The 23,524-nt window shown below is 36.6% G+C and overlaps 1 protein-coding gene across 1 annotated transcript; it reads left to right on the top strand.

Annotated features, from left to right (window-relative positions):
* Window positions 1-4,992: 4,992 nt before the first annotated feature.
* On the top strand, window positions 4,993-22,117 carry havcr2 (hepatitis A virus cellular receptor 2). Its single transcript, XM_007254108.3, has 6 exons — window positions 4,993-5,102; window positions 5,241-5,579; window positions 14,500-14,571; window positions 18,676-18,731; window positions 18,854-18,938; window positions 21,888-22,117. Exons 1-6 carry the CDS (start codon window positions 5,057-5,059, stop codon window positions 21,992-21,994), a joined length of 705 nt encoding a protein of 234 aa, XP_007254170.3. The 5' UTR covers window positions 4,993-5,056; the 3' UTR covers window positions 21,995-22,117.
* Window positions 22,118-23,524: the final 1,407 nt, after the last annotated feature.

Genomic DNA, 23,524 nt, shown 5'->3' with positions numbered 1-23,524 from the left:
CTTTTCTATAAAATATTCAAATGCATTTAGTCTCACAGACGAGTCATCAACTTTCAAAACACTGTGTCATGACCTTAACACATACAGATAGACCTGCACAAATTACTGCTGTCAGCTACACTGTTTACCTGCACGGTCCTGTTCCAGTTTCATTAATTTTACATGTCTTCCCTTTAGATCAAACCATCACTGACATTCAGTAAATTTTGCATTTCATTTGTAAATCAAGGGATCAGAGTCTGGAGGAAGAGTGGAGAGACACACAGTCCAAACTGCTTGAGGTCTAGTGTGAAGTTTCCACCAATCAGTGATGGTTTGGAGAGACATGTCATCTGCTGGTGTTGATCCACTGTGTTTTACTATCAAGTCCAAAGTCAGTGCAGTTTTGTTTCCCCAGATAATCTTACAGCACTTCATGTTTCCCTCTGCTACTGACAACTTTTATGGAGATGCGGATTTCATTTTCCAGCAGGACTTGGCACACTGCCCACTCTGCCAGAAGTACAAATTAGTCATATGTAATATTCTAATTTTCTGAGATACTGACTTTTGGTTTTTTTTATTGGCTGTAAGCCATAATAATCAATAATAAAATAAATAAACACTTAACATAGATCACTGTGTGTGTAATACATCTATATAATATATGAGTTTCACATTTTGAACTGAATTACTGAAATAAAGTAACTTTTTAATCATATTCTATTTTTTTTTGAGACACTGGTAGAAGTTATGAAGGTGCATTATATATTTTTCTTTGAGCAAAAATACTTATTCAAATTCCTAATCAGAGCTTCACGGGCAAACAAAGCTCAGCTTTCAAAGAACTCCTTGCTTATTTGATTTACCTCAAAGGGATCTACAATACTATAATTAGGGGAATAAAATGTCTGTTCTTAGAAATGGAGAAATACAGTATTAGAGATAAGGCCAATCCATTTATTTCTGCTGTAGACTGAAAACTTATGGGTTTCACAATATTCATTAAGATGAATGTGAGAAAAAAGACCATTTCATCACATGTCAGCTTTTATTTAAGTAACAATATACATAAACAGGTAAGCAAAATTACACAGAAACAGAGAAAAATGAATTTTAGTGAAAAGAGACCTTTAAAATCAGGAGTTTTAAAAAACAGACACAGATCACAAACCTAATACTTCCTCAATTAAATAAGAGCAAAAGGCAAAAGGAGCAAAAGAAGTTCATGATACTTTTCTCTGAAAAGCACTGTTATATCAGCAAGATCAGCAGAAAATAAACTCTCTGTAACAACATGTTCATTTCACCAGCGTGTGTGACTTAAGCAATGCATCAGAAATATTTTAGCAGAACTGATGTAATTCCCCTTTCCCTCAAAATTACACCAATCTGTAAAAACTCTGCTTTCTATAGATGAACTTGCCTTTTATTCTCATTTGCTGTGTGGTATCAGTAGAGGTCAGTGCACTGAAGAGCTTCTTCACTCACACACACACACACACACACACAGAGGAAGTTATGGCAGGTCAAAGAAGCACACACAATGGAAATGTTCTTGGCATGGTGGTGGTGGTGGTGTATAAGGTGTTAGTGTGTTGTGCTGGTATGAGTGGATGAGACACAGCAGTGCTGCTGGAGTTTTTAAACACCTCATTGTTACTGCTGGACTGACAATAGTCCACCAACAGTGTCCTGTGGGCAGCTTCCTGTCAACACTGCTTAAAGACTAAATACATTGAATGAATCTTCATTTTTCCATCTCTGTGTCACAGAAGAGCTTCCTCACGCACACACACATGCAGGGAGACTTGTTAAAAGTCAGAGAGGCACACACTGATTTGTGAGGCCTACTCTAATATTGCACTAAATTATTTTAATAAAAAAATAAGAGACCACTTAAAAATGATGAGTTTCTTTGATTTTACCAAATTAAAAACCTCTGGAATATAATCAAGAGGAAGATGGAAGATCAAAAGCCATCAAACCAAACTGAACTGCTTGAGTTTTTGCTCCAGGAGTGGCATGAAGTTATCCAAAAGCAGTGTGTAAGACTGGTGGAGGTGAGCATGCCAAGATGCATGAAAACTGTGATTAAAAAACAGGATTATTCCACCAAATATTGATTTCTAAACTCTTAAAACTTTATGAATATGAACTTGTTTTCTTTGCATTATTTGAGGTCTAAAAGCTCTGCATCTTTTTTGTTATTTCAGCCATTTCTCATTTTCTGCAAATAAATGCTCTAAATAACAATATTTTTTAATTTGGAATTTGGGAGAAATGTTGTCTGTAGTTTATAGAATAAAAGAACAATGTTCATTTTACTCAAACATACCTATAATATACCTATAAATAACAAAATCAGAGAAACTGATTCAGAAACTGAAGTGGTCTCTTAATTTGTTCCAGAGCTGTATTTCTATGTTTATCACAAAAAGGCAACAACTGACAGTGATTTCAATGAATAAAAGACTGCCCCAGACTAACAGGTCCAGACAGACTCTTTAACTGCTAAACATTTTTGTTATCTCATACAGACAGGTACACAATATAATTTGCATTATTATTGGAATTATTTAGCAAACAATTTCTTGAGGTACAGTTTGATTAATGTATTAATAATAACTGCTAAATTATGTGATGACTTTTAATTTTCCCATTGCAAAATTCTAATGAGTTCACACATTGAGATAACTGTGATATGCAGATGTAGCCTTTAATGGTATGCATTATTCATGTGAATTCAGGTGAAAATATTTAAATGTATATGGTTAGCATATATTAAAATGATCATTTGGCTGTGTCTTGGTGTGATCCCAGTGATTCAGTATAGAAGCTTGTTGGTATGAAAAAGTGTATCAAATACAGAAAATGGAGATGCAAGATTTTGGCATGAAAGCATCAATATGATATCTATTTATTACAAAATAAAAAATGATAGGGAATATACCTCTGAACAAGGTAGAAACATTTTTAATGTGTGTGGGGAAGCGAGTGGGGCGGACACAAGGTGGATGGTCTGCGATGTCTGAACATTGGTAAAGAAGTAGATGCCATTTCCTAGGTTCTAGTAATCATTCAGTGTATTTTAACATCTATTTTTTCTTTTAAGTCAATTACTATTTTACAGACAGATCAAATATTCTACAAGTCCAAGAAGATCACTCACCTCAATAACAGAACTCTCTCCACAGTGCTTACATGATGACCCTGCTTCTGACTCACTCTCAGTATTAGTCTCCTACATCAATAGAGATTAAGATAGATTCAATATTTTTATCACCAACTCAATAATTAAGCTTTAAAAAGTCAAGGAATTGTTTACAGTGGTCTTCTCATCATCAGAAATAAAAATAATAATACTTTCACAAGCATGTACCATGCACTGTTTTATGCGGAAAATATTGAAACTCTGACATACTAATCTTCCTTAGAATATTTTTGGAGGCAAATATTTTATACTTGCTGATAAAAAATGTTAAACTACCAAGGAACTTTACTGTGATTCTTTCATTCTTGCTCATAATATGAACTGACCATTCACTTCAATTGCATGCAGCAAGTTGTTGTAGGCAACCTAGACAACTCAAAGCAATTTAAAAATCACTGGGCGACCTAATATTATATGTTAAATGTAACCGTACAATTGTGACACGTACCCTTTAGAGACCATGTAAGACTGCCATCCAAGCAGTGGTTTTCTCACAATACACCACCTCTCTGGTTTAGAGCTAAGATCAGGCCTAAAATATCCAGCCCGGCCTGAGCCTGTGTACGACCCTGACCCAACCCGCCGCATACACGGTAAGTATGAGCCCAAGCCCGAATTAAACCAGACATTTTTTTTTAAATAAGTAGAGCTTTAAAACTGAGCTTTTAAAAAAACATTTTCGGGATGTTTGAATGAGCAAAATCCGTTCAAAATGATGATAATTAACGTTGCAACACTGAAGAAGCATAGACCTGTTATTTAAGAATAATGTTTATTAAGAACAGATCTCCAAAAGATTAAAACACAAACAATGTGAACAATGATCCACAGGCCTAAACAACACAGTAAATTACGCTACAAGAATGATGTAATATAATTTAACATGATTTAAGAATAGAAAATAATTTCTAAACAAACTATTTTTTTTATAGTGAGCTTCTAGTCTATGTGCAAAAACACAAAAACAATAATAAAGCTATGCACTGTACACACAAGTGCGTAATACAGACAAGTGGAGTGTGCACTGTTCACTTGCGCAACTTTTATTTAAAAAACAGTTTGATTTTTTACTTTGCTATATTGTAATTTATCATGCCATAGCTTTATATTAAATAAAAATAGCATTAGAAAACAGACACCTATGTTACAGATTATTTTCTTGAGCCCAGCCTGAGGAAAGCGGTGGGAAATCTCGAATTCGAATTCGGGTCGGGCCTTGGGTCAGGTCGGGTTCGGGCAGAGAATCTTAACTCTGCTCTGTTTAAGATCCTTATCCAACTTCCAACCCAATACCAAGAGGGTAAATAACGCTCCATTTATTTAAACACATATCACATATAACACATAAACATGCTTACACAAAATAACATAAATCCTCTTAATAACCCCAATCAAAGAATATCAAAGAATATCAGTGGTTGTAGAGCCTGCTGAGGGTGAAGCAAAATCTAAAAATAGAGTATCTGAGACTTTTAACACCAGCTCTGTGGTTGTTTTAACACTGACAGTGTATACTGATTAGATTTCAAATTTTGTCTGAGACACATGCATTTATGCTTGGAAGTTACTGACTGGGAATTTTTTTTCTTTTTCTTTTTTTTTTTTACAATGACTTACAATGATAGTCACAAAATATCTGTATCTTGTATACTTGTAAAGTTGCCATTTTTGAGATCTTCATATTGTGCTGCACTGGGAAGAGATTTATCTCATGTTCCTAAATAGACTGTCTAAACCCATTTGAGAAATCTTTCCTGTTGGTGAGCTAGACTCATGGAAAACAGAAGTGGCGAGACTTTTTCCAGCGTGTAACCCATTTTTTCATTAGTGGCTGCAGAGAGAGGCTGTGCTGCTCCAGAGACAATGCTAACTTCAGTTCTAATAATCACATTAGGTCTCTTTCTTGCGTGTAAGTACTGCTTTATTATATATATTTTTTAACATAAGCCTTCAAACACAGCACTCCTTTAAGTCCTGTAAATAGTGAGTTATCTTTGTTGAAGATAAATGTTTAAAATCTTTTTATTATTATGCGTTATTTCTCTAGTGTATGAAGCCTCTGATGTGACGGTGGTTGGACTGGTTGGAGAGACGGTTACTTTGCCATGTAAATATGATGTTAAAACTCATGGCCTATCAAACATGTGTTGGGGGAGAGGTCAGTCCCTGTTCAGCTGTGAATACACACTCATCGCCACTGATGGGTTGAGTGTAAACTACAGGCAGTCGGCCAGGTACAGTTTACCCAGTATGCTGCTCTTCGGAAATGTTTCACTTACCATCAGGAAGGCCCAGAAGACAGACACTGGATTTTACGTGTGTCGTATTGAGATACCAGGGCTCTTCAATGACCTCAGCTTTACTGTTTTCCTCATCGTCACAAACGGTGAGCAAACACCCCATTTGCATACACTATTGCATTGCATGTGGTTCATTTGTATTTAGTCTTATTTAGTATTATTTTAATCAAATTAACCAGATTAATAGCTTTACAGTTTCTTAAATGGCTACATTTTTGGCACTATACTATATAAGTGTGTGAATTTATTAGCAACATATTTGCTGCTATGAAAAATATATATATATATAGATAGATATCAGAAATGTCCCTTTTCTACAGGAGAAGAAAAAGCCTTGTACATGCTTTTAGTGTTTTGAGTACTGTAATCACATACACTACAGGCCAAAAGTTTGGACACACCTTCTCTTTTTCAATGCGTTTTCTTTATTTTCATGACTATTTACATTGTAGATTCTCACTAAAGGCATCAAAACTACGAGTGAACACATGTGGAGTTTTATGTACTTAACAAAAAAAAGGTGAAATAACAAAAAATATATATATTTTATATTTTTTTCTTCAAAATAGCCACCCTTTGCTCTGATTACTGCTTTGCACACTCTTGGCAACATTCTCTCAATGAGCTTCAAGAGGTGGCCACCTGTAATGGTTTTCCAACAGTCTTAAAGGAAGGAGTTCCCAGAGGTGTTTATTAGCACTTGTTGCCCCCTTTCCCTTCTTCACTCTGTGCTCCAGCTCACCCCAAACCATCTGGATTGGGTTCAGGTCCGGTGACTGTCGGGGACAGGTCATTTTTTGTTAAGTACATAAAACTCCACATAACTGTGTTCATTAATAGTTTTGATGCCTTCAGTGAGAATCTACAATGTAAATAGTCATGAAAATAAAGAAAACACATTGAAAAAGAGAAGGTGTGTTCAAATGTTTGGCCTGTACTCTATAAAAATCATTTATGTTTCTATAAAGAACCTTGGGTATTATGCTGCCTTCATCATCACTTTTGCAAACTAGATTAATTCAATTTATTTTGTATTATATCTCTTTGAAACTCTACAAGCAGGTCTTGTGAATGAGTGAATAATGCAGGTGTCATATTAGTTTTAAGACAGTTTAATGCTGCACTGTGTATAATGAACCAATATATTGCCAAGTCTTTTTAGTCCATCAGCTTAAAGAAGAGCTGCACACACCTTCAGTGTAATGAAAGCACAAAGCAACAGTCACAAAAGGGAAAACATTAGTCTACAACAAAAGACACCTTGCAGACATAAATGCTCTGTAAACCTGTGTTTACCAGAGGGAAATTATAAGCCTTTACATTACGAACTAATTGCATGTCAGTACAAAAAGCTGACTTATTCACAACTGTAGTTTATTTTTAATTGTTTATTTTCATTCATCCGTACATGACAAAAAATCTGATATGCACATATGCTAATGGGCTTCTACTGGATCATCCAATCCAATCCTATACAATTTTATTTATATAGCACTTTAACACTTTCAAAGAAAAGTGCTGTACATAAAAATAAAAGAATAATAAAAATAAAAATAGATAAATACAACAACCAATACAGTCAACACTCTAGGAGTCAAAAGCTAAGGAGAAGAGGTAGGTTTTAAGAAGTGATTTAAAACTAGATAGTGTGGAAGCCTGTCTAATGTGCAGGAGCAAACTATTCCATAACTTAGGTGCCACCACAGTGAAGGCACGGCCCCCCCTAAGCAGTGTTGTGCCAGTTCACAGCTTTTCTGAACTAGTTCAAGTTCAGTTCATACATGCTCAAAGCAAACAGTTCACGTTCAAAGTTCACAATTTTAATTCTGAACTAGTTCAAAGTTCAGTTCATTTTACTTTTTTCGTGAGATATTCAAATAAATACTTTTTTTCACACTACAAGCTATAAATCACTATACGTTCTTTGAAACGGCTCATTGTAGACATTTGCTTATGACACTGCAATTGTGGGTTTCTTACCAGGTGATGAAAATGTTCATAAGGAGAATCGGTGTCTGTCTCCATTTTTTTTTTTTTATTGCAGCGCTTTCTCTCACTCTCGTCATTGGTCTCTCTCTCTCTCTCTCTCTCTCTCTCTCTCCCGTCATTGGTCTCTCTCTCTCTCTCTCTCTCTCTCTCTGTATCTCTCTCGTCCTTGCGCTACTTTGCGCTCTCGTCGTCGGTCTCTCTCTCGCCCTCGCGCTCTTGTCATCGGTCTCTCTCTCTCTCTCTCGCCCTCGCGCTCTTGTCATCAGTCTCTCTCTCTCTCTCTCTCGCCCTCGCGCTCTTGTCATCAGTCTCTCTCTCTCTCTCTCTCTCTCTCTCTGTCTCTCTCTCTCTCTCACCCTCGCGCTCTTGTCATCAGTCTCTCTCTCTCTCTCTCTCGCCCTCGCGCTCTTGTCATTGGTCTCTCTCTCTCTCTCTCTTTCTCTCTCTCTCTCTTGCGCTCTGCGGTCTCTAGCCAAAAAATAAAAAATGTACAACACTGCCCCTAAGCTTGTATCATAGTATCTCTCTCCTCATACTTTGCTTTTTATTCATTTGTTTTGTGTGCAGTAATAATAAATACATCACTTTTTTTTAGTAACAGAAAATCTGAATAGTCCCCAGTGTTCATGTGCGGTAGTTTCTGACCACAATCCAATTACAAGCTCCAAAATCATAAGTATAATCAACCAAAGTTTACCAACTATAAAGAAGAAATATCTTTGTAAACCCCCAGGGTCACTGTTCTTACAATTCATAGAATTCTTAAATTCACAAGTTTGTACTTCTCAACAACATTTAAGGTCTACGTAAATACTTACCACTATATTGCACTACTGTTTATACAGGTTCTGTTTACAATGGTATCATGGTGTCATTCCATCTTTAATCCCCCCCATCACTATTCAATGGAGTTACTGCTTCCTGCTTCTGTGCCGTTCAGACGCTTCTCTGCTTAGCTCTGCTTAGCTCTGCTATCTTTCATACTTTTCTTTATTTTTAGACATTTTAGAGCTACAGTGTCTGAGCTCATTATTTAGATTAGCACTAGCACTACCATATTTTGTTTCTTATTTTATGTTTTCTAGTTTCTTTTGGACATTTTATAGTAGAGCCATAGGCACAGGAATTAGACAAGTTTCTGTAGAGTACTAAAGAAGAAATCTACAAAATGCCTCCTTGTGTGGGTTCAGAGCACCTGTGCTGCCAGAACTGCTACAATCTTCTACAAAGAATGACTGTTTTGGAAACAAATTTTCGGTCCTTGTTATCAGAGTTTAAGGACTGGCATTTCTGCGCTGTTCGAGGACCATCGGAGTGTGGGAGTGCTGCCAGCGGACAACGGGCAGGGATTTTAACGGAGCAGCGAGCAGTGGAGACGAACAGAACTGGACCAGCAGATCATGTGGACATCCCTAATGTGAGTACAGCTGAAAGATATGGGCAAAACCAGCAATGGGTTCGCATTGGAGCTAAACCCAAACGCCATGCCACATACAGCTCTGTAGTGTCCTCCACTCCTGCTAACATAGCACATCTGGCTAATGCTAATGCTAAAGCTATTGCTCGGAGATCAGAGCACAGAGCCAGAGGAAATCAGTTCCAGTCACTTAGTTTGCAAAACAGATTTGAGCCACTGCAAGACCTCAATGACTTTCCTAATACCAGCCAGTATGATACAGAAAGAACCAGAAGATTCAGCCATTCAAAACACCCCAGGAGAGCCACAGGGCTCCAGGCTGTGGCCACAGCAGACACCCTTGTTTTGGGGGATGACTCTGTTCATGGCATGAAAAATAATCACAAACTCATCGTTCGATGTGAGCCAAACATCACAGTTTCTGAACTGAATGAGAAGCTTCCAGCACTACTGGCTGAATACAGAACAGTGAAACGGATTATTGTTCATGTTGGAAAGAATGATATAAGGAAAGAGGAGTCTGAGGTGTTAAAAAGGGACTTTAATGATCTTTTTACCACACTGCGCAAATTCAACATTCAGACATTCATCAGTGGTCCTCTGCCTGCAAGAGGCTGCAATATGTTCTCTAGGCTGTTGGCATTAAACATATGGCTTCAGAAAACCTGCAGGTCAAACGGACTGAACTTCATTGACAATTTCAATCTGTTTTTTGGGAAGAGAGAGTTTTTCAGGCGAGATGGACTGCACACCAACAAGAGAGGAGTCAAATTCCTGTCAGAGAACTTCATTTTTTCTCTGTGCAACTTCTCTGTTCCCACTGGTGAAGACACGTCAGCTTTAACACCCAAGGACACTGTCTGCACTACAGAGACACAACATCCTCCCCCCACAGAGACTGCGGAGTTATCGGACGGGAGCCATGTTCTGCTGTATCAGCTGCCGGAAACACCGCAACTGCATGAACACTCCACACCATCCTCCATCTCCACCTCATCATCATCATCCTCCATCTCCACCCCATCATCACCCCACCTGAACTTCCCAGCAACCATGGAGAAGCTGGTATCTGCAGGGACAAGACTGACGCTTTCTCTGTCAGCGAGTCCTCAGGTACAGCGGAAAATCAGCACAACTTCTCCTCCACAGTCACCTACTGCCTCACGGACACAGCAACCCCCATCCTCACCACCACTACACTCCCCAATCAAGGAGTTAGTAAAGGGGACCAAAATGAAGCCCAGTGAGCATGAACATGAGGAAGTATTAAACAAACTCCCCCCACAACCCAAAAAGAAGAGGCAAGCTCCTAAACCACCGGACAGACAGCTCCGCTCTCGACTTCTTCACCAGCAGGAGCCCCTCCCACCTCCCTCCACCATAAGGGAAGAGGCCGCCACAAGTAATCCAGCAAACTGATATCTTTTGGGTCCGTGCTGCTACAGTGGTGAAGTCAGCAGTACATGTTTTCAAAACAAGTACGGACCCTGTGTGCCAGTTATCTCCCCCATTCCAGTTCTTATCAGAAGCAGAAAGAACAGAGAGTATAGGTCAGATAATGTGAATATATCCAACTTGCAGTATGTAAATTGTAACCCACAGGCTTTGGAACAAAATGCACAGGTTATTAAGTTAGCTCTGCTAAATATCAGATCTCTTACAAACAAGTCCTATCTAATTAATGATTTTATTACAAATTATGGGCTTGATTTTCTGTTTTTAACAGAGACATGGTTAAATTCATGTAGTGCTGAAAGTGTATTAATTGAGTCGGCTCCACCAAACTTTAACTTTTTAAATGTCTCACGTACCGGCAAGAAAGGTGGAGGTGTAGCTATGCTGTTTGATGATACATTCCAATGCAAGCAGTTATCACTTGGTGATTTCACATCTTTTGAATATTTAGGTGCAGTTTTAAAAGGGACACCAAGAATATTACTAGTAATTGTCTACAGGCCTCCAAGGTACAATGCTGATTTTATTGATGATTTTACAGATATGCTGTCTTTTATTTCTACTGAATTTGATCATTTTATTATTGCTGGTGATTTTAACATTCATATTGATAATCCCAAGGATAATTATGCCAGAGAACTCTATGATGTATTTGACTCTTTTGAACTCTCTCAGCATGTGACTGGAAGCACACACTGTCATGGTCACACTCTGGATTTGGTTATTTCGAAGGGTCTCAACATATCAGCCTCTATTAAGGATGTTGCACTGTCAGATCACTACTGTGTATTCTTTGAAATGTGGACTTCAATACTCAGTGAAACCAGACCGATTAGGTACAAGAAAAGGCAAATAAATGACATGACAGCTGAACTTTTTGTGAGCAAAGTGTGCTCTGCACCATGCAAACCATCAGACTCTGTAGATACTCTGCTGGATAGTTTTAACTCAAAAACTGCTAGAGTTTTAGATGAGATTGCACCAGTTAGAGTTAAAACCATGCCATGCAAGCAGAAAGCTCCATGGAGAAATGATGCTGCAGTTCAGCTCCAAAAGAGAGAATGCAGAAAGGCTGAGCGCAGATGGCGTAAAACCAAGCTTCACATTCACAAAGAAATTTTTAAAGATAGATTGCGTGATTACAATAAAATAATGTGCACATGTAGACAAACCTACTTCTCCAGCATTATTAACAATAATATTAACAATAGCAAAGTTCTTTTCACTGTGGTTGACAGACTAACTAACTCATCTACATATATGACCTCTGAGCTAGTTTCAACTGAGAGATGTAATGAGTTTGCTAAATTTTTTAATACTAAAATCCACAATATCAGACAAGCCATCAGTACATCTACATTCACCAACGAGCCCTCGTGCTCTCCAAAACCATGCATCATAGTCAACATGTCCCAATTTAGCACTATTAATGAAGAAGTTTTAATTGATACAGTGAGTCACCTCAAATCATCCACCTGCAGTCTTGATACATTACCAACCAAGTTTTTAAAGAATGTGTTTTACTCAATATCAGCAGACATTCTTCAAATAGTAAATACCTCACTCATGTCGGGTGATTTTCCAAATTCATTAAAAACAGCCGTTGTGAAGCCTCTCTTAAAAAAGAAAAATTTAGATACAAACTTATTAAACAATTACAGACCAATTTCTAATCTACCATTCATTGGAAAAATAATTGAAAAAATTGTCTTCAAGCAAGTTATGCACTTCCTGTCCATAAATAACTGTCTAGACCAATTTCAGTCAGGTTTCCGGCCCAATCATAGTACTGAGACTGCGCTTATTAAGGTTATCAATGACATTCGCTTAAACACAGACTCAGGAAAAATATCTATTCTACTACTGCTTGATCTCAGTGCTGCTTTTGACACCATTGACCACAACATTCTCATAGATAGACTTGAGAACCGGGTTGGAATTTCTGGAACTGTCCTAAAATGGTTCAGTTCATACCTTCAAGGAAGGAAATACTTTGTGGAAATGGAAAATAATGTTTCTGAGACTGTGCCAGTGACCTGTGGTGTACCCCAGGGTTCAATTCTTGGGCCACTCTTATTTAATTTATATATGATTCCTCTGGGTGAAATCATGCGTGACTATGGGATATCTTACCACAGCTATGCAGATGACACTCAGATCTACATGGCCCTCTGCCCAAACAATTTCAGTCCCATTGACTCACTGTGTAAATGCCTTGAGCAGATAAATAAATGGATGGGACAGAACTTTCTGCAGTTAAATAAAGATAAAACAGAGATTATTTTATTTGGGAATAGTAATGAGAGGCACAGACTAGCTGCCTATCTGGATTCAAAAAGCCTGAAATCTAAAGAACTAGTGCGTAATCTTGGTGTACAAATGGACTCTGATCTCACTTTTAACAGTCATGTCAAAGCTGTCACCAAATCAGCATTTTATCACCTAAAGAACATCAATAAGATCAGAGATTTTCTGTCTAAAGCAGATCTGGAGAAACTCATCCACGCCTTTATTTCTAGTAGGATTGATTACTGTAATGGACTCCTAACTGGACTCCCAAAAAAGACCATCAAACAGCTTCAGCTGATTCAGAATTCAGCAGCCAGAGTTTTGACTAGAAGTAAAAGAAGGGAGCACATCACCCCCATCCTTAAATCCCTGCACTGGATACCAGTATGTTACAGAATAGACTTTAAGGTACTGTTACTGGTGTATAAATGTGTTAATGGTGCAGGACCAGCATATTTATCTGATGTGCTCCAGCAGTATGAGCCGAGCAGAACTCTCAGATCATCAGGAACTGGTCAGTTAGAGCTGCCTAAAGTAAAAACTAAACACGGAGAGGCAGCGTTTAGCTACTACGCTGCTCTTAAATGGAACCAGTTAACAGAGAGTGTTAGAAGAGCTCCAACACTAAACATGTTTAAATCCAGACTGAAAACCTACATGTTTGATCAGGCTTTCAGCTCAGTTTAAAACACTGCAGCTCCGCCCACTTTTATTCTGTAACGGCACTTTTATATTATGTTTTTTTCTTATTTTAATTTTATTTCCAATTCCTTGTTGTTCTTTTACATGTTTTTAATTTTACTTCTTGACTCTTATTTTAGTTTTTATTTTCCATTTTTACTGTTATTCTTTTACATGTTTTTTTATTATTATTTTTTATATGACTTCTCTGTGTATTTTCTAATTTGTAAAGCACTTTGAATGACCGCTGTGTATGAAAGGTGCTATATAAATAAACTTGCCTTGCCTTGCCTTGCCTTAAGATCTGGATTATTTGGTGAACTATCAATCCATGTGTGAAAATGGTGATCTCATGCTCCCTGAATCACTCTTTCACAATTTCAGACCCATTAATACTGACATTGTTATCTTGGAATACGCCCGTAGTCATCAGGCAAGAAAAAAATCCATTGATGGAATAACCTGGTCTATATTCAGTATATTCAGGTAGTCAGCTGACCTCATTCTTTCAGCACATACTGTTGCTGAACCCAGACCTGACCAACTGCAGCATCAACCCCACATCATTTACTTACTTAAATGCAGGTGGCGATTTTTTGTTTTTGGCCAGGCAATGTAGAAAGATTTTATAGGTATTTCCAAAATAAATGTAGAATTTTTGTCTGTGACTATTGTCTTGTGTCTCTTGTGTCACACATGTCTATATCTGTGACCTTGTTGTATTATAACATTTATTGTCCCCCATTCTTTTATATTTAGATTTGTATCTTGCTGTCCTTGTTGTAACTGTGGGAAGGAGAATACCACAATATCAATCCTCTGTATGTCCTGTACACATGCAGTATTGAAAATAAAACTACTTAACTTGACTTGAATTAAACATGTATAGTGCATGCTGATCCCTGTGGCCTATTGTTCTTTACTGAATACAAAGTGAATATTCTATGGAAATCATTTTAGATCATTCCTATTGGTCCATTAATTGAGAATAAAAAGTCACAAAGAGTTAAGGACCGAGTGTTTAAGCAATGTGTTTCTTATTGATATTATTGATAGTAATGATTATCAGTGATCTATGGTTTGTTCTGTGCTCTGTAGAGAACATAGTGCTGCAGCATGAGTTAGACTTATTGTTCCAAAATGATGATGTAATTTTCTCTGTTTTGTTTCCTAAGGACTAAGCCCAGGAAAAGTCAACATAGACCCAGAACCCTCTGTTCCCACAGATCAACAAGAGGGAACAAAAGGTCAGTAATCTACCACCGTCTACACACACATATTCAATATATTCATCTTGAACAGAAAAGTTAAAAAAATAATCATTTCACATTTAAAGTTGTGATTGAAAGTTTTCATACACTCATTATGGACATGAATGTCTTGGCAATATTGTGCTTTCAGTATTTTAATTAAGATCTTTTTCCAGTACTTTTATTTTGGTGTAGAATTAATACATACAAATACAGGAATTGGGTACACAAGCTATACTTTAGGGTTGATTTCTGAAAACACCAACAGATCAAATATAATTTGATTTATATTGTAACTTAGAAATGCACACAATTGATTTGAAAACTTTAACATGCTCTTTTTTTATGCAAATCAAACATTGTACCACGTTTGGCAGGAAATACAGGCACATGCAAGCATTTAAATGTTATAATTTTTTAACTGATTAATACTACTAATATAAATATCAACACATTTACATTTAAATACAAACTATTAAGTATTACAAATAAAAAAGAAAGTGTGGTTAATTATAGAGCCTAAAATATACAAAACCCGTCTTAAAGCTTTTTTCGGACAAGATTCGTTGCTCAGGGCGATGTCTGTGAAAAATATTTCACACTTCTACTCAGTGATAAAACTCTTGCATCCAGACTGCAATAAAAAAATCTGAGTTTTCAGTAAGTTTTTTTGGCTTCCTCGGTCACATGACATTGCGTTCAGTAGTTCCTCCATTTCGACTCGCTGTTGTGTTTACCTGGATCTCCGTGGAAACACGCGGCCAAAGTGTAATTACGATGCGTGGCAGTGGACAAATAGCTGTTTTATTAAATGCAAGGTGACGAAACTCAGAGATTTGGATCTGGACAGGACTAAACTTACTGGAAGACCACGGAGTTCAGTGAAAAACAGTAGGTAATTCGGCCTGTAATTTTCGTCTGAGAAAAAACACGAACATGGTTGTTCCAGACGGGAATAAAATCACTTAGGACCCCCAATAAAAGACCCGTCCAGATAGGGCTTTAGTTTATTAATTTAGTGCATTGAAAGACTTACCAAGACCTCAGCCTCTTAACTTCCTGCTAGTGATCATGATTGACTACAGCTGGTCTAGTTTTTCCAAGACCACATAAAATGGCTTAGTCTGATAGCACTCACTGGACTAACCAACATGGTTACACTGGGAAACTCCAAGGAGCTCAGTGCAAATCTTATAGCATTATGATTGTAGTCAGGAATGTGTTTTGAATCCATTTTTAAAGCAACTTCAGATCCAAGATCATCAGTTCAAACAACTGTACATAAACCCAAGTTATTGGAAGGTGTAGTCTCTTTGCCAAGAGCTGGAAAAAGACCCAAACTGTCACTCTCAGCGCAGAGGATGATCCTCTTGGCTTGGATGATCAGAAACAAGCCAAGAACTATGAAGGCACAGGCCTGTGTCTCTGTCTTTCACTCTGATGAGTTTTACATCACCGTGGGCTGAGAGGATTCTGTCCAAGAAAGAAGCTTCAGCTCCAAAACCAACCCGTTCACGCTCGAATTAAAGGAGAACTCCGGTGTGAAATTAACTTTGGGTGTATTAAAACGTGATACAAAGTACTTAACTTTGTTGAATAGCCCACTTCCGTTCTCCTGCAACTTTCTGAGATCAAATATCTTGTGCAATTTGCCCAAACAGACATTAGAATTAGTGAGATAAATCTCTTTTTCCCACCGTTATTTAGGCTCAGAGTAGCTCTACACCTCATAGGTAGAATTTGGAGAGAGCCCTGACATTTAAAATGAGGCATTAGAAACTTTAAAACTGCACAAGGAGTTTATTAAAAAAACACTCTTTACATCCAATGGGTGCCGCCATCTTAAATTTAAGTCGCAATAAGTCGCGAATAGTAAAACTTTTTGAGCAATGTTTATGTAATTTGTTGTTTGTTCTTTATATTCTAATATCGACAGTTACCAGATATTTTCAGCAACAGCTGGGATTCATGCATTTTCAAGGAATTAACCCTGCAATCTGATTAACTATCCTGACTATTCGTTTGTGCTTGATGGTTGACTTATTCTGACTTATATTTAGAACAGAGGTGTGCTATTCAACAAAGGTTAGTACTTTTTATCCCGTTTTAATACACCCAAAGTCCATTATACACCAGTTCTCTTTTAAGTTACTGACCACAATGATATGATTAGAAGACACAAAAACAGCGTTTTTTGGTCACAGTGATCAGAGATATATTTGGAGGTGTAAAGATAAGCCATTTAACCATGAAGGCACTGTTCCAACTGGCATCACTCACACATCATTCTGGGGCTTGACAAAATTATTGAAATGTGGACACAATTGGTTGTTTCAACCAGTGACAATGATCACCAATGACTTTCAGAATAATAAAACCTTTTGAACCTTTAATGGAAGTCAGTGTGAAAAGATATTTGTCCATTCATTATTAATGTTTGACACAATGTGAAAAAAAAACTTGACATGCTTCTGTGTTCTGCCTTCATCTCTGTTTACTCACGTAACTACAATCCCCATAATGCACCTCTTCTTAAGGATGCAGCCTATCGCAAACTGTCTCTCTGTATTGTTATAGATCTCTTACAGTTACAGATATGACTTTTTTAGGCTATATATTTTAAGCTTAATATATGTGAGGGTCTGAGCAGTCTGGTCTGTTGAGCCTTATAAATCTACAATGTCGAAATAAAAAAAACTACTAAAGAGAGAGAGAAAAATGATTTTCTGCAACAATAGCATATTTTCCATAAATGTACTTTCCATTTATTAGAAAAACAACAACTAGACAAAAATAAGTGAAAGAAAAAGCATTTTCTCTTAACCTGATTGGCTGAGCTTCAATCAAAATCACTCTAAAATACCAAATAAAAAAAATCTGGAATAACACATCCTCAAACCCTGCTTAAAAGAGAATATTGTTTTCAGGTATAGTGGGTACTCTGTTGATCATGTGTACATTCATAATTGGTTCTTGGCTTGCATGTGTAACCAAACACCTTCGAGAACATTATATTAAAGATAATGAAATGCACATCGACTTCTTACCAAGAAATTAACCGTCAGACATGACCACGTGAGCTTTTATGGAGGACATTTCAGTATTCTTTAATTATGAAGGAGAAAACATGTTACCATGATACTGTTTGCTCTACCCAGCTGGCACTTCAATGTTTATTCATGGTTAAATCAACATCATATTAAGGTTGAATGAGGTTGTTTCACCATCTTACTATTCAACGTTTAATAAACTGTAAATTACATTCTCTTTTTTTATTGTACAGAGTTACTCTTAAAAAGTATGTTTATTCAGGGGATTAATAAAGACAATGTTTCTATATAGGAAAAAGGGTCAAATCTAATATTTAATTGAATCACCTTTAGCTGTGATTGTGACACACATTCACTGTGGTATTGTTTCGATAAGCTTCTGCTATGTCACAAGATTTATATTATATTTATTTCAATCCAGTGTTGCATTAATTTTTCACCAAGATCTTGCAGCACTGATGATGGTAGAGTCTGACCACTGCACAAAGCCTTCTCCATCCAGCACATCCCAAAGTTTTTAATGAGGTTAAGGTCAGGACTCTGTGGTGAACAATCCATGTGTATAAATGATGATCTCATGATGATGAACCACTCTTGGAATATGGCCGTGCCATCAGGGAAGAAAAAATCCATTGATATCCTGGAATAACCTGGTCTATATTCAGTATATTCAGATAGAATCAGCTGACCTCATTCTTTCAGCACATACTGTTGCTGAATCTAGACCTGCTGACCAACTGCAGCATCAACCCCACATCATTTACTTACCTAAATCCAGGTGACGACTTTTTGTTTTTGGCCAGACAGTGTAGAACGATTGTATAGGTATTTCCAACATAAATGTAGACTTTTAGATATTTTAAACGGTATTCTGATCAAAATATCATAAAATGCAAATAAAGTCATAAATTCATTTGTTAATTTTTCCACAACTATTTAACAAGGTTGATCATGTGCCAGCTGGGTAACGTCATAATGAATCTGCTGGTGAGATTAATTAATCTCTCCCAATGTTTTGAGAGCTAACAGTGAACAACTCCTTCTGTTTCAGATGTCACTGATGAATATCCCAGAGTTGATTCAGTCGCACAGCGGGTCAATACTGAGGTGTGTGTACACATCCTTTCTTCAATGGCTTGTATAAATTAAACATTGTATTTTATACATCACGTTTAGTAGTGAAGTTAAATTTAACATGAAGCTTGATTTTATTTTATTTTATTTTTCAGGACTCACCGGAAGTCTTTATTCTGACCACACTGCGACTGGGAGCAATCATATTCATCCCTGGTTTGATCATCGCACTTTTATGGAGTAAGTAAAGATTCACTGTAACGTCATTGTGAAGAACCTTCTTGTGCTGCAATGAAACAATAATGCATTCAACTAATTTGATTAGAGTGTGCAATTCTATACAGTTTATTTCACATAAGCACAACAGTGTTGACACTGTTTGATACAATTTTTTTTGATGTAATATACATTACATAAAAAAATATATACACAATATACACAAATAATACAATCTTTAGTTTGTTTTTGTTGTGAAGCTTAAAACTTTACAATTTTGACAACAAGAACAACTTAAATATGTGCACTTTCCCCCACAAGTGTCAATAAATGTAACAGACAGAGCATGTCTTCATTAGACAAGACAACCATGCGGTGAACACACGCACACACTAGTAAACACACTCAGATAGGCCAGTGCTCTGGTGTAAAAGGTGCTGCAAATTAATAGACCACAGTTTGAGCTGACCAAAAGAACCGTAATATTGTTCATTTGCAGAGTAAAAAAAAAAAACATTTCTTTGATGCTTCAGATTTTCAGAGCAGTTACAGGAAGTTGAGGCAAGCCACTGTTACTCAATAAACAATGGAAGACGAAAAAGGACCCCCGTTGTGCTGAAATCCGCCATGCATACGCATCACACAGCAGTATTGGTGCAAAAAGTCAGGTCATATCAAAGATGTTTTTATTGCTAATGGAGCATATTCAGATTCTGTATGATATATTTGTATCTACTGTGACTGTAGATTAACCCTGTTACACTCATTCTACTGTAGGAAGATCGTTTTTTTAGGGCCTTCTAGAAACAAAATAAGTGTCTAGTTTACAGCAAAGCAAACCCACCAAACAGTTTTTTTTTAAGAAGTAGACCAAAGATTTTTGAGATGATGACCAAAAACCAAATTTACCTGTTTAAGAACCTGGAAAAATCTCAGCAAGTGAGATTATCTTATATTTCTCTTAGAATTTTCTCTTAAAATAGGAAAGTACAACATCACTGTTATCAGAATCCCCCTCAACAGGGCTCCTTCCACTAGTAGCTGACAGTAGCCAGCCAGTCAGGTTCATCATTCCTGCAGCCAGCAAAATATGAAATTTCAACAATCATGAAGCTGAGTTATCTAGCCGGAAAAAATAAAAAACAAAACAATAGTAAGTTATAAATTACCCTGAATAAATTAGGCCTACATATGTGTCTTGTACAAATGATGTAATTTAGCAGCAGGTAGGCTAGTAAAAATATATATGGATAAAGTTTATATTAGATTCCTGCCTGGCAGTCAATGCTAGTGTCATAGGTGGCAAGAACTTCACTGAAAGAGAAATTCAGAGACTAATGAGCTGACTAATGACTGGGGAGGGAACATTAGCTTAAATTGGCTGTGATTATTATTTGTTATTTTCTGACCTCATTCAGGAACTATTTATTTGGTTAAATCCATTAAAAGGAACTCTCACTAGTAAAAAATAGAACAGTTAGTTAGTGCATTTTTTAACAGGCTAATAATGTGGCTACACACTATAATATGTTATAACATTAAACCCCTTAACAGGACAGAATTTTCATCAATTTTCTGCCTGATATTACAGAACATTTAAGTATTTAAGTATTACATAAAAAGGGTTCACGGTTGATAATAAATGTTACTGGTAATTTAATTGTAATTGTAATAAAAAAAATAAAAAAAAATTGTAAGTAAATCTTACAAAAGTAAAGCAACTTTAAAAATGTAATAAATAGCAATCATAAAATTTCTTTCCTAAATTTCATTTTAGGGTTTTTTTACACCTTTAGTTCGTTTCTCTGGTCCAAATCAGTTGATGAGTTTATTTACTTGGAGCATTTTCTCTCTTTTTTCGGTCTGGCTTCACACAGACATAAACCTAAACGCACCAAAATGCGCACCAATGTTGTCTCCTCTAATTGGTCGGAGCTGTCTGGTGTGAGAGTAAATATAAATATACCAAAAACATATGGCTATTATATCATATTAAACTGCGCCTTATCAGCAGTTTAGCTAAAATAAATGGACTATATTTAATAGCTGAGTCGGATCAAGACCGGATCACGTTCTCACCACAAGCGAACCGCTCCAGAGTTCGTTTAGGACCGGAGCGAGACCACCTCCACTAGCAGGTCTCGGTCCGATTATTTTGATCCGCACCCGAGTGCGGTTACTGTTTTCACACCTGCTTAACTGAACTGCACTAAAGTTACAAACGGACCAGAGTTCATTTTAACCGAAACAAATAGTGCTGGTGTGAAAACGACCTTAAAATCAGTATTTTTCTGAATACAAATCAAACATTTCATGTCCTCCAAACCTTTAGTTCCGTTATGTTTGTGTAGTTTTTATGTCTATTTTTAAACCGGAATTTGAGTTGATTCCTGTTACTGATCTGGAATTATTGAGTGGAGTAGAGAGAAAGTGAACAGGCAGCTTCTCCAAGTGTCCTGTAGGAGATTTCAAAGCCCTAAAAGTTTTCAGAATGTAAATAAGAGATTTTACTGCAGAAAAAAGGGTTTTAAATCACCTACACCTGTAGCCTGTATACAGGTAAAGGGATTTTAAGGGGTTAACAGGATAAGAAAAAACATGGTGTAAATTTAGCCTGGGGACCTCAAATGTCTTGAAATGGCCTTGGTCTCAATTTTTATATATTTCATCAATTTTTTGTCAGTGTACATTTTACCCTGTGTTGTTTGTGCCACTCTCTTCTCCATTCTTTTTTTAAATATGGAGAAATAATTGTGACAGCCAACAACAACTGAAGTCAGCACTGATGTGTGTTATTTAAAAGTTATCTCAGCATGTGTGGATCAGTTCCTCATTTGCACATGCTGGCTGCATGAGAGTTTAAATTAGCTCTCAGACAGTCCCAGGCTAAGTGGCTAAGTGGAAGTGAAAAAGGTGACTCATGAGGAAGACTGCTTACTCTGCACTAAAGTGTTCTGCTCACTCCGCCCTCAGAACTGCAGCGCTCCAGAGAACACACCGACAGCAGCAGAGAGGAAAACACCCCCTCCCAACAGCAGAGCAGCGGCGCTTACCAGAACCACACGCCTGTGGAACCATGACGTGTGGAGGATAACTAATATAAGGATTAATATAAATACAACAAATAATATATATATAGGGTTCCTAGGGTTCCTTAATGTTAAGATATACAGGACAAGGCATTTTAACCCTTGTGTGGTGTTCGGGTCATTTTTCGTTTCGTTTTCATTTTTCATGAAATGATACAAAAAAATATTTTTTCTAACTCAAACTCATTGGCATTGGCTCATTTTTTGTGAAAAACATATATCAAAACACATTTTCAATAAACACATACTGTACACCCCCCCCCCCCCCACACACACACACATTTATATTACATACATTATGTTTAGCCAAGGGCTAATAAACATTGCTTCATTTGTAAATTTGAAACTAAACAAATTTTCTACTCATATCTTGAATTTAATTCATTTTCTTTTACATTTTATAAAAAAAATAATAAAAAAGTAAAAAAAAGTAGCACTTTTTAAAAGAAATGTAACATAAGAAAGGTAAAGGGCAAATATTAACCATGTAAGCTGCTTATATTGCTTGCATGCTTATAAGCAAGCATGTGTAAAGCATTTTAATGTAAAATTGCTTAATTTTGCTGAATTAAATACAAGTAACAAAGTAAACGAATAACACAAATATGAACACCACACAAGGGTTAAGGGGTTAACAGGATAAGGAAAACATGGCGTCAATTTAGCTTGGGGACCTCAAATGTCTTGAAATGTCTTGGTAATTGATATAGAACTCGTACACTGTGAGTTGCTTCTTCACAAACATACATCTCTCATCTCATTAGTTCATTAACCCTTTCATTCAGTTAAAATTTTAAAATGTCATATTTGCTGATTTACTGATATCTATTGCCATCTTGGCAACAGAAAACACAGGGTCACCGCTGACTGAATAGAACCTAGGCAGCCGTCAACAGTCATTTATGCTCATCTTATTTCATGTTACGCCCAAAAAAAAAAACACCCCTGATTACTTAAGAGAATTAGTGCATACCTTTTGACCACAGAGCCTCAAAGGGTTAACAAACTACTATATTTCATTATGACCTCACCCAAAAGAACTACCTTTACTTTTTTTTGTGCACCTTTTTTATTTTCTTTTAAGAATGGGTCAATGAAATGTAAAGGAGATCAGTAATAGTTTACCTAATTTATTTGTCTGTAATAATCATTTTATTCTTCATATATCAGTTAAATCATAATGCAAATCATAATCACATTCTGATTAAACATAAAAAAATCTACTGTGTGACTGTAGCTGGTTAATTATACTATTATTGATCATGTAGTGTGACTGTGTGCTGTTATATTATGTCATGTTTTCAGACACTCTGTACAAAGTTTTTGGCTATGTTGCACCAGGAAGTCTGAGGTTAGCCTAAAATGGACAATGTGATCTAGTTAGTTGTTAGCATAATTAGACGTGCTAGCCTTTGTAGTATTAAAACAATGTACAGATTAAAACATTATTTTCTTCATTTAAACTTAAAAATTTAAAATTTTCTTCATTGCTGATGTATATTTGTCTTACAGCAGCTTAGG

The sequence above is a fragment of the Astyanax mexicanus genome, chromosome 17 (assembly GCF_023375975.1).
Source record: "Astyanax mexicanus isolate ESR-SI-001 chromosome 17, AstMex3_surface, whole genome shotgun sequence".
Classification (NCBI taxonomy): Eukaryota; Metazoa; Chordata; class Actinopteri; order Characiformes; family Acestrorhamphidae; genus Astyanax; species Astyanax mexicanus.
This window is presented reverse-complemented; position numbering and strand designations above follow the sequence as displayed.

Excerpts from the sequence above, each read along its gene's own strand:
- havcr2 (XM_007254108.3), top strand. The coding sequence starts at position 5,057 with ATGCTAACTTCAGTTCTAATAATCACATTAGGTCTCTTTCTTGCGT. Across the intron at positions 18,732-18,853 it reads CACAGCGGGTCAATACTGAG|GACTCACCGGAAGTCTTTAT; the intron begins GTGTGTGTACAC and ends TTTATTTTTCAG. Across the intron at positions 18,939-21,887 it reads GATCATCGCACTTTTATGGA|AACTGCAGCGCTCCAGAGAA; the intron begins GTAAGTAAAGAT and ends CTCCGCCCTCAG.